We start from the raw sequence: 15,714 nt of genomic DNA on the forward strand, positions 1-15,714 counted from the left end.
GGAAAGTGAAAAAAGTTCAATTAGCAGCTGGTGCGCCGCAACCATTTTCTCCAAGTGGGTGTCAGGGTCCTTTGCCTAAAAGCACACAGTTCTTAAACCGTTCTACAAGCCTGCGCTTTCGTATCAGAAACCTCTTGTAGATAAGAGAAAGCACTGCTCACAAGAGCCCGGATAGCTCAGTCGGTAGAGCATCAGACTTTTAATCTGAGGGTCCAGGGTTCAAGTCCCTGTTCGGGCGTCTGAAATTTATTTTCCCCCCATCTGTGAGGTTTGTTTTCGAATACAGCTAATATATTAACAGTTCTCCTTTGAACAAAAGCATGATAAAAAGGAAAATACAGTACCTTCTTTTAAGAGGAAATGGTGTTAGGTGGGTCAGGGATTTATTTTCAAGAAAGTCGAACGAATGACCGAGGGAAGGTAGCAAAAGCTACGCAAACATATATTTAAATTTTTTAGTAACCACATCAAAAAGAGTAAAAAGAATAGGGTGAAGTATCTTAATAGTATATTTACTTAACCCCATCTCCCGATTCTTATTTTAATATGCATTTTTAATAAATTTTTTCTTTTTTCGTACAGCCTTAAGCGTTAGACATTGACAGTACATATTTATTAATATTTCAGATGCTCAGTAACCGGGAGCGGTTGTTCGGGCTTCCGTAAATGACAAAATAGGGTGTTAAGTAATGTATATAATCTTCGAAGAAGAGCCCAAAAGAGGGGTTCCATGGTGTAATGGTTAGCACTCTGGACTCTGAATCCAGCGATCCGAGTTCAAATCTCGGTGGAACCTTAACTTTTCTTAAGTTTGATACCACTACATCCGATGTATTATTTGCTGATTTTGTAAGTGACATTCTAGTGCGACCCGAGAGAAGCTACTTAAGATCTTTCTCTGAAGTCTTCAAACAGGATAGTTGCAGCCACTATAACAGACATCCAAGGATAACTTACTGGATATTGAGATATTTTGGAAGTCGTATTAATCTTGAGATAGTTATACTTGGGGACGATGTCAAAATGAAGACCAACTATAAAATACAGGTTTACACAAACAGTTTCTGTCAGATCTTGGCTTGGGGTATGGATGTATATCCACTATCGGCTTCGGAAACCAAAGAGAACAGTCAGCAGTTAAAACACCTCGATGGTCATTGTAAAATTACACACCACTGGTGTGCTCTTGGCACTCATTCACGAGAATAAAGCTCAAGGGAAAAACTCTGGCCTGGCAGCGGTGGGATTCGAACCCACGCCTCCGAAGAGACTGGAGCCTAAATCCAGCGCCTTAGACCGCTCGGCCACGCTACCTGCATGGGAGTTTGTTGTCTTCGTTGTCCTCCTAAGAGAGCAGAAGGAAAATGGGGCTGGAGACGATAACGTTAAATTGACTAGTTTCCCTTTTCACATTTAAAACTCAAGAACAGGGAACCGTCGAGCCTCTGAACTGCATCGTGACAATGGCAATACAAACCAAAAGACAGGGACTCAGAAATGTATAGCAAAACACGTTTATTTAGTGGGGCTACGTGGGACTGGACTGCACCTGAGCTGGAAGCACTTTCCAAGCCGGCAGCCGAAGCTCTGCACTTGTTTGCTCGCTCCTGTTTGTTGGCTTTCCCTCTCTGTTTCTGGAACACTTGTGCGCCCTCACTCCCACCTGGCGCACGTGCTTGAGCAACATACTTTTCCCCGGCTGGCCTCGGAGATCCTAACCATAGGCTCCTAACACGCCCCGCCCAATTTCCTATCAACAACATTGTCATTCTGCCCCTTCCCCCATGCTACTACCCGTAAGCTACGAGACGCCACCGCCCGCCAGGTGGCTCTGTGGCGCAATGGATAGCGCATTGGACTTCTAGTGACGAAAGAGCGATTCAAAGGTTGTGGGTTCGAATCCCACCAGAGTCGGTTTTATTTCAAGGTTTGTTCTTTTCTCTCTGTCCGACCTTTTCCCCCTGCCCTATCTGCATTTTCGTCTTGGTCTCAGCTCCAACCTCAGTATCCGCTCTGCTCTCTTCTTTACTTACCTGTCTACCCCGGAGCTTGGGCCTTGGAGAGTAGGACTGGGGGTGGGAAACAGAAGGGAAGGGAAAGTGGGCGTGGACGCCGAGATAAAGGCAGGCCCCCGGCTCCGGGACACACCGGGATTTAATAATCATTTTATTCCATGCACTAGGGACTCGGGAAGGGGCTGGGGCTGGGCTGGGGTTAGAAAGGTACAATCCTAGACGCGGGGTTGGGGGCAGGGAAAGGGACAGGAACCAGGGAAATATATATTTATATAGATACTCTAATATAGACCACATTTCACCCGCGCGCTGAGCCCGCGCGCCCCGCCGCCCTCCCCAACACCTCGCCCGGATGCCCGGGTCCCTCTGCTGCCCTCCGGCTGGAGTCTCTACCCCTCCCCCAGCCCCCGCCCCCACCCCACCCCCAAAAGCTCAGGGCCAAGGTCTCCAGAAAGCGGGCGGCGGGAGTGGCGGGGCTTTGGGCGCCCCGTCTTGTTTGTAAGGCGGTGGTGGCGGCGGCAGAAGTCCGGTGAGGGGCGCCGGCGCGCCGGAATCCCAGGCGCGGGGGGAGCAGAGGGATGGGGACCAGGCGCAGCGCGGGCTAGGGGGGCCCTGGTGCACTGGGGGGCGCTGGTGTAGCGCCAGGCCAAGGGCTGGTGCGGCGGGGTCCTGCGGTGGGCGCGGCGCTGGAGGCCTGGGATCTACGGTCTCGGGCCGGGGCGGTTTGGGACGCAGGTAGCCGTGCAGCGCGGAGAAGAGCTGGGCTCGGGCGGCCGGGCTGGCATCGTGCGCAAAGGCCGCCAAGCGGAGCAGGCACTCGCGGAAACCGGACAAGTAGCAGCTGGCGAGCGCCTCGGCGTCCTGGGCTGGGGACCGGGGAATCCCTGGAGCCGCAGAGGCGGGTGCGGCCGGCGGGAGGACAGGCGGGCAGGGCAGGGGCCCAGCAGGGGTGAGGGAAGGGGCGGGCGCAGAGATACCGAGATCAGACGGGCGCATAGAGACAGGAAGCCAGATGGATGTACAGAGGGAGAAAATGACAGAGACACAGAGACAGACACGCGCGGGTGTTATTAACCTCGCCTAGGAGTAGAGTCTGCCACTCCCCAAGCCCACCGTCCACCGCAGGGCCCTCCCCAGCTTCCCCGTCCCGAGCCTCCAAAGGTCCTCCCTCCCTCCCTCAGCTACCCGACCCCGGCGCTGTACCCGGGGACTCCACCCGGCTTCGCTCCCTCAAGTAGCCCACGGCGAACTCCAGTATTTCCGCTTTCTCCAGCTTCGGGTTCCGGAGGTTCTACAGACGGGAGGGGAGGGCGCAGAGACAGAAAGGGGTGGGGAGAGAGGGGGAAAGTGGCAGGGGGAAGAAGGGAGGGGCGGATACGGGAGCTGGGGGTGCCCCCGGAACGCAATTGCGCGCTGCCCATAGAACGCGCGACCGAATGTGGAGTGAGATGACCACGAATGGTCCTGTCCCACCCTGAGACGAAACTGTCCAGCCCCAGGGGATGGAACCAATACCCAATATGTGAGGAGATTTGAAAGAGCAACCCAGCGAGTGAAAACCACCGGTAGAACTGACGCTGGCTGATTTGGGGAATGTTTGGAAAGGGGACATTTAGAAACCCGAAGGTGAAACTGACCCACCCTGGGAGCGAAATTCACAGAACTTGAAAGGAAACTTACAGACCCGAGGGGTGGCGAAGAAGATTGCCCTCTGAGAATGAGAGGCGGGGTGGGGGGTGGGGGGTGTCTGGGATAGGATTCCAAAGACCGGGCTCGGGTCAGGATGTCTTGGGGCCAGGGTCACCATTCCAGCCTATGCGCCCCCCCCCCCCGCAACCCCAGTGGGAATCCCTGGGACGCGGGAATGGGTTGCTTGGGGGTCCGGGACTGGTGGAGGGACTGACCTGGTCCCGGGTCCGCTCCAGCAGTAGCAGCCTCAGCTCTTCCAGGCTGCGGTTGATGCGGTCCCGGCGCCGCTTCTCCACAAGCGGCTTGAGCATCTGCGACCAGCGGGAAAGGGAGAGCGGGCCCACCGGACCAAGACTCAGCGCAGCCGCACCGGCGTCTGGATCCCGCCGCTGGGAGAGCCCCCTCCCACCCCTTGCCCAGGATCCCAGATTGACTAGGGCGGAGCCCATTCGTTCCACCTCCGCTCCCCCCGCCCCCACCCCGACGCCCCTAGGATCCGCTTCTGTAGCTCGCCTCCTCTCTCTCCCGGATCTTCTGCATTCTCCTCTCAGTCTCGTCCTCCCTCCTCCCCTCTCTGTGTCTCTCCTCTTTTCTCTCTACGTCTCGATCTCGTGCGGTCTCTGTCTCAGTGGAGAACTTTGGAGACCCTCTTTGCGCCCAGGCAAGTGGGCCGCACGGTGCGGGGCTCAGAGCTGGCGGCCCTGAGTGTAGAAAGGGAGACACCTAGCGCGACCGCGCCTCCTCCTCTCCCTCAAACCCGTCTAGGCCGTCACCCTTCTCCACTTGCTCACCCTAAAATCTTCAACCGGATCTCGAACCTCTGGAACAAAAACCCAGGGCTTTCTCTCCAAGACCGCCTTGAGACAGTCCTGGCTCGCGGCCTAAGTGGAGAATGCCCATCCTCTTCTCTTTTTGTTCCTACCCTTAGCCCTTGACTATATCCTCTTGGTTTTATTGAAAATCTGGCCCCCTCCCACTCCCTTAGGCCATAAGGTGCTGAATGACCAGGTTACCCAGACCCCAAAAACTCTCCTTCCGCCGCCCACGCAGGTCCTACTCAGACACTACCTCCTTCACACTTTGCAGCTTCCTTTCCAGTTCCTGGGTCCCTGGGTCCCCTGGACACCTCTCCTATTTCAGCCCTATGTCCCGGCCTCACCACCGACCCACTGTTTCAGTGCCCAGGTTCCCCCGGCCAGACCAAGGACCTCTGCTCCCACCCCTCCCGCCTCTCACCTTGGGCCCGTCCCTATTCTCTGCTCGATCCCGGGTGACCATTGCTCCTCCGGACCCTGGCGCGGACCGGGTCTTTGCTTGTCTGGATCCTTATATCCCGCAGCGCCCGGGTAGGAGGGATAGAATACGGCCCCGCCCCCTTCAGCACCTAGATCCCACCCGGGAAAGACCCCGGCACGAGGCTCCCGGAAAGACTAGGAGTGAAAGGGGGAGGGGAACTGGCCTGGGAGTGTGGGAAGTGATGGGGGAATGAGGCACCGGCTGGTATAAGGACCATAAGGCTGTATAAAGAGGCGGGACCCAGCTGAAAGGAGGAGGCTATTAGGGGTAGAGGGAGTTTTAAGTAATTAAGGACAGACCTCACTTAAGGATGAAATTCGGAGTTCTCCTAGAATTGCAGCCTTTCTGTAGGCTCATTGTACCCCCACTAGCACTGAAATAAAAGCACTTCTCAGCCTCCAAACTGAATATTATACACCTTCCCCCCCCCCCCAAGTACCTTTCCTGCTTCATACATAGAGCAACCCAACTGTGCTGGGCCTCTGCCTGGGAGTGGAAAAAGCGCTCTGTTCTAAATCAATTACATTCACTTATCCAATATCTTGCGCCCTCATTGTGCACAAGGGCTACTAATCTAGGTTTGGACAGTTCATATAACAAGAGGCCTAGTTTATCCCGCAGATCTAGTGGAAAAGCAGCCATTATAGAAACAAAGTGAAGTAGGTACTCTGAGAAAAAATACCTTGACTGAAGATGGACTTCAAAGAAGAAGAATCTAGTCTTTAAAGTGTTAAATCTATTATTTAAAGAATTTAATCTTTAAAGTATGGAGAGGAGTTAAGATCTTTCCACTTACAAGTATTTGGTTTAAAACTAAATTCACTGCCCGGACACCTTACACAAGTGTGCCTGAGTTGCCTGCTTCTGGAGGACCCTCCTGACTATAGGGGAGCAGGAAGTTTTCCTAAAAAAGAAAGAAAAGGATACAAAAAGAGAATCAACACCTACCTCAAACCAAGAACATGACCCTCTGCAGAAAGATCGGTGAACACTTGGAGATTTCAGGACGAAATACCTGAGAAGAAAAATCAAAAATTTGATGAGCCATCACAAGAGTGACAGTGACAAGGACACAGAAAGACAGGGTTACTGATAGAGATGGAAGATAGCTGTGGAATCAGAGACAAGTGGAGCTGCCTCCAAACCTTTCCAGCGCCCCTCCACATCTTGGTATTTTCGCGGAGCCTGTCTTACCAAAGTCCTAGTCTGAACGGGCCAAGACCTTGAGAAGGGGGCTTCCATTTGGAATCAGGGCTCCCCACCTCCCAGTACACCCCACAACCCCCTACCTGGGCCAAATGGGAAAGCAGATGTATGGCCCCATCCGCCCCCGCCGCCCCCCTCCTTGGGAACCTGGGCTCGGGTTGAGTTTTTCTCACCTGCACGCGAGGCTCGGGGCCCTGGGCTGTTCGCACCCGGGTGTGGGGCCGCCCCTGGCCATATGGACTGGTTTTATGGCCGGGTGGCCGGATCCAGGCGGGAGGAAGAATGACCTGGCGTTCCACCCACGTTAACCATTAGGGGCCTCTCCTTCCATGAGCCCAGGGCTTACAGTTGCATCAATCTTTCCAAGCTCAAATAAGATGATCGCAAGCTGCTTTCCTGTCTGCATTGGTGGTTCAGTGGTAGAATTCTCGCCTGCCACGCGGGAGGCCCGGGTTCGATTCCCGGCCAATGCATAGCACTTATTTTCCTTCTTCTGTCTCTGAAGGATGATATTTGATATTTCTAAAAAGCACAATACATAGTGTTTCCTTTTTTCCTTTTCCTCTGTCTCCGAAGGGGAAGGAAGAATGTATTTGATGATATCTCTAAAAAACATATTTCTTTAAACTTTTCTACCGAACATTTAAATGCAGCCTCTGACTCTCTAGACCCAAATTCCGCACGTCCTCATACTTCCCTTCTCTCAACTGGGGATCCTGCTGCCTCCACACCCCTTTCTCCTCCCCTGGCCTGCACTTCCACAGGCGTGACCCTGAGAAAGGACCCGGCCCTCGGATCCCCACCCCGGGGGTCCAAGCGGCCCTCGGCGGGGGGGCGGGGGGGGGGCGGGGGGGACGAGGTCTCCCCGCCCTCCTCCTCTTCCCACTTCTCTTCCTTTCGCTTTATTTCCTGTTCTTTAAAACATGCTTCCTTTTCCCGTGTCCCTGGGAAGTCGAGCCTTTTTTTTTTTTTTTTTTAATTTTCTTGCTGTCTTTCGGGTCTCCGAGTGCCTCTTGGTGACTCTATTTCTGGATCTCTCACGTTCTTTCAGGTTTCTTAGCGATTTCTTGGGTTCTTCCGTGGTCTCTCCGGTCTCTGCCTCTGTGTCTGTCTCTCTCGGGTTTCTGGGATTCTCTCGTCCTGTCTCTGGGTCTCTTCGGGATGTCTCGTCGTCTCTCCAGATCTCTGTAGCCTCCCGGGACTCTGCGCTCCCACGCTCCCGCGGTGGCCCGGGAAGCTCGCTCGCTCGCACCTCCAGGTTCCTGACACCCCCCCGCCCCGCCCCTTCCCGGCTGCTTTGATCCCGCACGCGTCGCGCCAGCAGGCGGGCTGGCGGGCGCACGGCCACCTGCCGCGGCCACTTGGGAGCCGGGCCAGGGGCGGCCCGGGTCTCCGGGACTAGCCGAGCTAGCTTTCCGCTCGATTCCAGCGCGTCCCGCCTTCCAGCGCCTTCCGCCGCCTCCCTCCACGTCCCTCCTCCTGACAGTGTCTCCCACGGCTGCTGGGGCTTCTGTGGGCCCAGGTTTCCTGTTCTTTGAGTCTGGGTCGGGTCTTTGTCTATCTCAGTCTCTCTCGGTCCGTTTCTTTTCTCTGCTTTCTGTCTCCTGTCTCTTTCAGCATATTTCATCTAAGCAGAGGTCTGAGTCTCCGTCTAGATGGTGTCAGTAACTAGCAACACTGTCTTCTCAGCACTGAGCTGTGACAGTGGCCCCAGGAGGGAACTGTAAAACAATCTGAGCATTTGTATGTCTATAAGCGCAGCTGCTATAATTCATTCACTCAGCCTGTATTTATACAGTGCCTCTTATGTTGGGCATTGGGAGCCCACTGGATCTGGGCTCCCCTGAGGCTTGCATTATAGTGGGGGACAAGGAGAGAGAAAATGATCAAGAAGGAAGAAAATATAATTCAGATGGTTATAAAGTTGTGGGGAGTGGAGGACGATTTTTGGTAATGAGAGTGCGGTGCTAAGTTTTGTACAGGTGGTCAGAGACAGCCTCTATGAAGAGGTGATAATTTGACCCGGCCATGAATCCAGGCAAAAGGAACAGCAAATACGAAGTCCCTGTGATAGGAAAGTGTTGTGATCGAGGCAGCTAGAGAAAGAGGGCCAAAGAACCTAGGAAAGAAAATTTGGGAGTGGCAGAAATAATATGGGAGGGTCAGGCATGGCCCAGCAAACAGAATTTTGGAGGCTCCCAGAGGGTTTGGGTTTTAGTCTAAGTGCAATGGGGAGCCAGTGGAGAATCTTCATCAGGACAGGCATATTCTCCGACTTATGTTTAAAAGATCATTTTTGAGGGCTGGGGTTGTGGCTTAATAGTAGAGTGCTTGCCTAGCTCGTGGGAGGCACTGGGTTCAATCCTCAGCATCACATAAAAATAAGTAAATAAAATAAAAATATTGTGTCCAACGACAACTAAAAAAATTGTTTTGAACTGATTGTAATTGTGCAGGCCTATATATAGTTCCAGGTACTCTAGTTCTTGGGCAGCTTGGGCAACATGAGACCCCCCTAATGGGAAAAAAAAAAAAAAAGGCATCCTAACTGGATCCCTTGTTCTTCTATTTGCCATACTCTCTCTCCCCCACCTCACTATGGGAGGGGGTCTTCCCTGCTACCCAGGCTGATTTCTCCACCCCCACTGGGTCTACTCACAACCCTGGGGTCGGCATTATTCCCATCAGCATCCAAAGTGCTACAGATTGTTTGAGAAAAAAAAGTTATGAAATTCTCGTTTTGAAAAGCAGAAAAATAAGCTTCCAAGCCCTTTAGGAGACTATGGCTTTCTAAGCAGGCTGACAACTGCTTTGCAATATACAACCAAGAATTTCAAGTGCACATGCCATTCACCATGAAACTAATGAAATCCAGGATTGCTCACTTACACAGACTCTGGGAGCACTCCAGCAAGCTGTCCACCAGGTCATAGGCTTCTGTAAATTTTTGCAAACATATATTTTAAGTGCAAGTGGTAAAGACCAATCTTTTTTCTACTCCAGCTGCCCCTCCATTGCATCCTCTCCATTGTGTTGGAGTGTCTGTGTACATTTTGGAGTTTTGGTTATGGAGAAGATAAGGTGGGCAAACATCAGATTTGCAGTTTCCTGGGTTATGTTTCTGTGATTTGTAGTTATTCTCACATTGTTATTTTAGCCTAGACCTCTGGTGTAGAAATGGCTTCCAGAATATTCCTGTCATCTGTGCCTGTGGGGTGCAGGGCCATTGGGTACATGTGATATGAAAGAGTTCTTAGCACTCTAAGTACCTGGATAGTTAGAGGAGTAGCAAGATTTGAAATACATAGAGGCAGTAGCTAGTCTTTGGAAAGTATAGAGGTACAGTTAATTAATACAAGTAAGTTGTTTTTCTGGACTTTGTAGAATTTGTCAGCTTTTATTTTTAATTTATTATCTTTTTTTTTTTTATGTGGTACTGGGCATCATACCCAGGGACAATTTACCCCTAAGCTACATCCCCAGCCCTTTTTATCTTTTATTTTGAGACAGGGTCTTGCAAAGTTGCCCAAGCTGTCTTCAAACTTGCCATCTTCCTACCTCAGCCTCCCAAGTTGCTGAGGTTATAGGCATGCATCACCACACCTTGCTGTTGTTGCTATTGTTGTTGTTGTTGTTGTTGTTGTTGTTATAACCAGGGATTGAACCCAGGGTGCTTAACCACTAAGCCATATCCCCAGCCCTTTTTTATAATTTATTTTGAGACAGGGAGGTTCTTAGGGTCTTGCTAAATTGCTAAGGCTGGCTTTGAATTCTTTTTATTTATTATTTTTTTAACATATGATAGCAGAATGCATTATAATTCATATTATACATATAGAACACAATTTTTCATACCTTTGGTTGTATATAAAGTATATTCACACCAATTTCTGTCTTCGTACATGTACTTTGGATAATGATGTTCATCACATCCCACCATCATTTCTAATCCCCATTCTCTCCCTTCCTCTCCCACCCCTTGGCCCTATGGCTTTGAATTCTCGATCTTCCTGCCTCAGCCTCCTGAGCTGCTGAAATTACAAGCATGTGTCACTGCACCCAGCTCATTATTATTTTTGATACTGGGCCTTGGTATATTGCCCAGGCTGATCTTTAACTCTTGGGTCCAAGCGATTCTACCACCTTAGTCTTCCAAGTAGCTGGGATGACAGGAGCACACCATTTCCCAGCTATTTATTAGCCTTTTAAATTGGTAGCTTGTTGTGCTCTTTTTTATTCTAAATGCTACTTTTTATACATTATTATTATTATTATTATGCAAATTTCAGGCCCTCAAAATCTAGAGCTGGAACTGGGGTTGTAGCTCAGTGGTAGAGCACTTGCCAAGACATGTGAGGCATGGGTTCCATCCTCAGCACCACATACAAACAATGGATGTTGTGTCCACCAAAAACTAAAAAATAAAAGTTAAAAATTCTCTTTCGTTCTCTTTAAAAAATAAAATAAAAAATAAATAATTAAAGGTATTGTGTTCATCTAAAACTAAAAAAAAAAAAAAAAAAAAATCTTTAAAAACCTAGAGCTGGGCTGGGGATGTGGCTCAAGCGGTAGCGTGCTCGCCTGGCATGCGTGCGGCCAGGGTTCGATCCTCAGCACCACATACCAACAAAGATATTGTGTCCTCCGAGAACTAAAAAATAAATATTAAAAAAATTCTCTCTCTCTCTCTCTCTCTCTCTCTCTCTCTCTCTCTCTCTCTCTCTCTCTCTCTCTCCTCTCTCTCTAAAAAAAAAAAAAAAAAAAAAAAAAAAAAAAAAAAAAAAAAAAAACCCTAGAGCTGCTGCAGGGTGAAATGAGTTGAATGGACTGGGTAAGGTCCAGACATGGCCTCTGAGGATGCCCCCTATTCCTGTCCCCAGCATGTATGTGTGTGAGAGTGTCTGTTGGGGAGGGTGTGTTTCCAAGTGGGTTTTAATGGCTCTGTTAGCAAGGGCCTAAGTCTGTAAACACAGTGGTCTTTCCCTGGCTGCCCTCCAACAGTGGGCTACACTGGGGCTTGGGGAAGAGAGCTGGAGTCCCACATGCGATGGGGCAGCAGAGGGTGGGAAGGAACAGAGACAGCTGGTGAAGTGATCTAGCTTCCCCTCTCCTACTGTGCTTCTCCTCAAGCCTGGGTTTCAGGGCTCTGCTCCTCCCTCTTCAGTTCTTCAAAGGGAAGGCTAGTTTCCTAGGACCCCCTGGATCCTGGGTAGGAGAGTCTGGAGGGTAGGGACTGGGAAGTAGAAGGACTAGTGTCCTGAGCCAAGGGCTGAATCCAGAGAGATTTCAAAGCCCACCAGGCAAACTTTTGATGTCCTGTCACTCTCTACTTACCTTAGGAGTCAAACCTAAGAGGAGAGCTGGGTGTGGTGGGTTTACATGTGATCCCAGTTACTCTGGAGGCTGAGAAAGGAGAATTGTAAATTCTGGGCTACTCTGGGCAACTCAGAGAGACCCTGTCTCAAAATGAAAAGTAAAAGCACCAGGGATCGTACAGTAGTTGTAGCTCAGTGGTAGAGAGCTTGCCTACATTTCTGAGGCACTGGGTTTGATCTTTGGTACCAGAAAGAAAGGAAGGAAGGAAGGAAGGAAGGAAGGAAGGAAGGAAGGAAGAAAGGAAGGAAGGAAGGGAGGGAAAGAAAGAGAGAGGGCTGGGGGATATAGCTCATTGGTGCAGCACCCTGCTTTCAACCCCCAGTACCAAAACAAATAAAAAAACTAAGAGAGGAGACCCAGGCAGACAAGGGGCAGAAGCTGTGAAGAGTCCCCTTCTACAAAAGAACCCTAACATTTTTTCTTTTCTTTTTTTAGTGCTGGAGATTGAAACCAGGGACACTATACCCCTGAACTATATCCACAGACCACTTTATTTTTTATTTTGAGAAAGGGTTTAAGTTGCTAAGAGTCTTGCTAAATTGCTCAGGCTGGCCTATGAACTTGTTATTCTCCTGCCTCAAACTTCCCAGTCACTGGGATTGCTGAAATTCCTGGGATTTCAGGTGGGACCCAGCCTGCTTTAGCCCCTTGATACTGTATCTTTTTGATATTTATTCTTTGAGCACTTCTTTGCTTTCTGTTGCAACAAAATGTTTCAAAATAATCTTATAATTCTCCAGACCCAGGGCTGGAATCAACCTTTTCTCCAAATTCATTTTAGTAGAGAACAGTATTTGGTAGCTAAGATGGAGGCTCTTGGTGTGCTCATTGCTACTGGTGTATGATTGCTTCTAGACTCATTCAGTGTTCAGAGCTAGGGAACGTGTGAATATGTGTGTGTGTGTTTGTGTGTGTGTGTGTGTGTGTGTGTGTGTATTTATTTCTATATCTATGTGCACATTAAAACCATTAATTCACATTGACATCACCATTGGGAAGTTAGGAGAGGAATGACAGAATCTTATTTATTTTTTATAAGGATCAACCTCTCTGCCTAATGTGTTACAAACACACCATCATGTAACTAGGGATAAGAATGGAAATCAGAAAATAATTTAGCTGATCTTGCAATAATCTAAGTGAGAATGGAGAATGATTTGGACCAGGGCAGAGTGGTGAATGTAGTGACAAGTAGTCAGATTTTTGACACATTTTGAAAAGAAACTGAAAACTGATTAAATGTGGAGTGTGAGAAAAAGAAGAAATCGGATGATTATGGAGATTTTAGTCTAACCAGTGGAGGGATTGGAATTTCAAATGGAAAGACTACTACGGATGAAGCAGCTTTTGGGGAGAAGGCCAGGAGTGGAATTTACACATTTTAAATTTGTGGTTCCTACTAGATATCTAAGTATATGGGACAGAGCATCTGTAAGTCAGGGGAGCGTTCTGGAGCTAGAGATGCAAATGTGGGATGATTTAGCCACAGGCCTGGAGATCATCAAGGTAGTGAGTACAGGTAGAGAAAAGATGCAGTTGAAAGATTGAGCCTTGGAATCAAACATTTACAGATGCAGATGACTAGAAACCAGCAAAGGAGGCTGTGATCAAGCTGCTAGTGAAGAAGGAATGTCAGAGGGGTGTGGCGGCCTACAAGGCCAGAGAAGAGGGTATTACTAAAAGAGAGGACTGGGGCTGTTGCTTTAGCACTCCCCTAGTGTGTGCAAGGGCTGGCTTCAGTTCCTAGCACCCCAAGAAAAGAGAGAGGCATCTGTATCAAGTGTTGCTAACTAGTTTAGAGATGGATGGATTTAGCAATGTGATGGTCATTTGGTAAGTAACACTAACCAGGGAAGCCTTGGTGTAGGAAAGAACACCTGGTTGGAGAGGGCTCACAGTAGAATGGAAGGCTGGAGACAGTATATCTTATTATGCTTGTTGCAGAGAGGAGCAGAGAAATTAAGTGGTAGTTGGAGGAGCGTGTGGCGACAAGATAGAGTCTGTTTTCTGTTACTATCCTTCAATAACACGGACTGGATAATTTATAAAGTTTTATTTAGCTCATGGTTTTGGAGGCTGGGAAGTGCAAGAGTGTGGCATTGGCATCTGCTGGGCAATCTGATGAGGGCCATTATATGGTGAGACAGCAAGTGAGCAAGTGTGCTCCTAGGCCGCGATGGTTCTCTTCCTTTTTTTATAAAGCTACTAATGTCACTGTTGGGACCCCAATCTCATGACCTTCTCTAATCCTAATTACCTCCCAAAGACCCCACCTCCAATCAACATGTGAAATTGGGGACTGAGGTCCCAACACGTGCACTTCTGGGGGACACGTTTAAGTCTCAGTAGATGGTTTTTGTTGTCTTGCTTGTTCTAAATGAGAGAAATTACAATGTCTGGTAGGAAAATCCAGGAGAGAGGGAAATTTGATGGTATAGGGAAAAAAAAAACAATGTTCTTGAGTGGGCCCAAGAGGATGGGAAATCTAATAGGTCTAGAGGTTCCATAGTTCAGTGGAAGGATTCTTCTCCAGGTCCGAGAGGGAAAGGAAGTCTGTGGTCAGGCTTAGGCAAGTGGGTAGGTAAGTAGCGGGGTTGAGGATGTCCGTGGGAAATTGTTCAGAATGCTTTATCTTCTCAGTGACACGGGAGCTAAAGCCGAAGAGAGACGAAGAGAATCGTGGGCTGTAGTGAGAGAAGAAATGAAATAGTCGTATAGATCAGAAGGAGGCTGAAAGGATTAGGGAAATGTAATCTAATTGCTTAGTAGCAGCCAAGAAATCGAAAATTGAATTATGAATCGAAATAGTCCATAAAAAGGCTTTTGCAGGTCGGTAGGAGGCTGAGCCTCGGAAGAGGGCGCTGGCAGGCTGGTCCGGGGTTGATTACCTGTGATCTTCTCAAGACTTTGGGAACCTTCTTCAAGGGAAGGAAAGGCCTAGAAAACAAACTAGTTACCTCCTTTAGAGGAGGCTATACCCACTGCCAAAACTACCAACGCTGTGAGCAGGATTCGAACCTGCGCGGGGAGACCCCATTGGATTTCGAGTCCAACGCCTTAACCACTCGGCCATCACAGCCGCGTGCGGCCTCGGCCCTGCGCAACTATAGCTGCCTATCAACGTGCCCGCCTCCTGCCTGCCCAGTCCCTCTGGCTGGAGATGACTGCGCGCGTGCGCCCAGGCTGAGGAGCAGATTCCCGCCTTGACCAAGTTACCATAGGGGTTGCAGCGGTAGCTTCCCTTGACCTGCCTCCCCTCCTGCAGCCAGTTATGTCCTCAACAAAACAAGCCCAAGTCAGAGTTGTGCCCCACGTCCTTGGGGGAAGATAATGGGACGAGAGGGCCACGGGATTATGGATTTCGAAGGCGAAGAGTGTTTTAGCCTCTAAATACACACTAAAAGTGCACGGGAACAGAATCCCAAAGACTTGGTAAGAAGAAGAATCTCTTGACAGAAAGGTGTTTGCAAGACCGGGGTTATTCATTATCATCGCAGCAATAATATACCACGCACTCATAGGTCAGGCACCGCTGGGATTCGAACCCAGGATCTCCTGTTTACTAGACAGGCGCTTTAACCAGCTAAGCCACGGCGCCACCCAGAACATGGGTCATGCCTCGTGATAGATCAGGTGTTAGTGGACTCCAGCACGTGGTGAACCACTCCCTACTTTAATGGAATTCCAGTGATTTCTTTTTCAGGTTGAGCCCCGCTCCACCCTCCTTGAATGGGTACCTTACACCATGTGCCTTAGTTATCTAATCTCCTGTGTGATGACCAAGATACTAAAAGTTAAACTCTCTACTGCCTCAGGACACCGCGGAGTTAAGAGCGATTCCTCCTGCCCCTAACACCATGACCCATGGTTGAAGCTTGCCCAGGTCCTTTTACATCTCTCTCCCCGCCCCCTTCCAGGACAAACCCAGCGTAAGTAATGGTAGAGGTGAGTGGAGAGTTCTGAGTTAGGTGCAGATTTAGCTGTCTCAGTAGGGCCTTTCAAATGAAGGTATGTGCAGGAGAGAGGAACAGGTTCATACAGTGGCGTGAGATGGAAGTGGCCACCCTCACTGCAACCCTCCTGGAAGCAGACACATTCCTCCCCTCACCCAAACCCCAAACTTCATTTCACA

The 15,714-nt window shown here is 49.5% G+C and overlaps 1 protein-coding gene and 7 non-coding genes across 8 annotated transcripts; 4 read left to right on the forward strand and 4 right to left on the reverse strand.

Annotated features, from left to right (window-relative positions):
- Nucleotides 1–165: 165 nt before the first annotated feature.
- Trnak-uuu (transfer RNA lysine (anticodon UUU)) lies at nt 166–238 on the forward strand. Its single transcript has one exon. It is a non-coding gene; the product is annotated as a tRNA-Lys (tRNA).
- Nucleotides 239–724: 486 nt separating this feature from the next.
- Trnaq-cug (transfer RNA glutamine (anticodon CUG)) lies at nt 725–796 on the forward strand. The gene has a single exon. It is a non-coding gene; the product is annotated as a tRNA-Gln (tRNA).
- Nucleotides 797–1,232: 436 nt separating this feature from the next.
- Nucleotides 1,233–1,314, reverse strand: Trnal-uag (transfer RNA leucine (anticodon UAG)). Its single transcript has one exon. It is a non-coding gene; the product is annotated as a tRNA-Leu (tRNA).
- Nucleotides 1,315–1,500: 186 nt separating this feature from the next.
- On the reverse strand, nt 1,501–6,587 carry Hes7 (hes family bHLH transcription factor 7). Its single transcript, XM_040269407.2, has 5 exons — nt 6,380–6,587; nt 5,949–6,015; nt 3,920–4,015; nt 3,219–3,306; nt 1,501–2,899 (listed from the first exon to the last, which is right to left on the reverse strand). The coding sequence occupies exons 1-5, from the start codon at nt 6,439–6,441 to the stop codon at nt 2,448–2,450; spliced, it is 765 nt and encodes a 254-aa protein (XP_040125341.1). The 5' UTR covers nt 6,442–6,587; the 3' UTR covers nt 1,501–2,447.
- On the forward strand, nt 1,828–1,914 carry Trnar-ucu (transfer RNA arginine (anticodon UCU)). Its single transcript is given in 2 exon segments — nt 1,828–1,864; nt 1,879–1,914. It is a non-coding gene; the product is annotated as a tRNA-Arg (tRNA).
- A 21-nt stretch (nt 6,588–6,608) lies between the features above and the next one.
- On the forward strand, nt 6,609–6,679 carry Trnag-gcc (transfer RNA glycine (anticodon GCC)). Its single transcript has one exon. It is a non-coding gene; the product is annotated as a tRNA-Gly (tRNA).
- Nucleotides 6,680–14,579: 7,900 nt separating this feature from the next.
- Nucleotides 14,580–14,661, reverse strand: Trnas-cga (transfer RNA serine (anticodon CGA)). The gene has a single exon. It is a non-coding gene; the product is annotated as a tRNA-Ser (tRNA).
- Nucleotides 14,662–15,106: 445 nt separating this feature from the next.
- Nucleotides 15,107–15,180, reverse strand: Trnat-agu (transfer RNA threonine (anticodon AGU)). Its single transcript has one exon. It is a non-coding gene; the product is annotated as a tRNA-Thr (tRNA).
- Nucleotides 15,181–15,714: the final 534 nt, after the last annotated feature.

Source organism: Ictidomys tridecemlineatus, chromosome 3, assembly GCF_052094955.1.
Source record: "Ictidomys tridecemlineatus isolate mIctTri1 chromosome 3, mIctTri1.hap1, whole genome shotgun sequence".
Lineage (NCBI taxonomy): Eukaryota > Metazoa > Chordata > Mammalia > Rodentia > Sciuridae > Ictidomys > Ictidomys tridecemlineatus.

Excerpts from the sequence above, each read along its gene's own strand:
- Hes7 (XM_040269407.2), bottom strand. The coding sequence starts at position 6,441 with ATGGCCAGGGGCGGCCCCACACCCGGGTGCGAACAGCCCAGGGCCCCG. Across the intron at positions 4,016-5,948 it reads GGTCATGTTCTTGGTTTGAG|ATGCTCAAGCCGCTTGTGGA; the intron begins GTAGGTGTTGAT and ends CGCTGGTCGCAG. Across the intron at positions 2,900-3,218 it reads AAGCCGGGTGGAGTCCCCGG|GGATTCCCCGGTCCCCAGCC; the intron begins GTACAGCGCCGG and ends CTGCGGCTCCAG.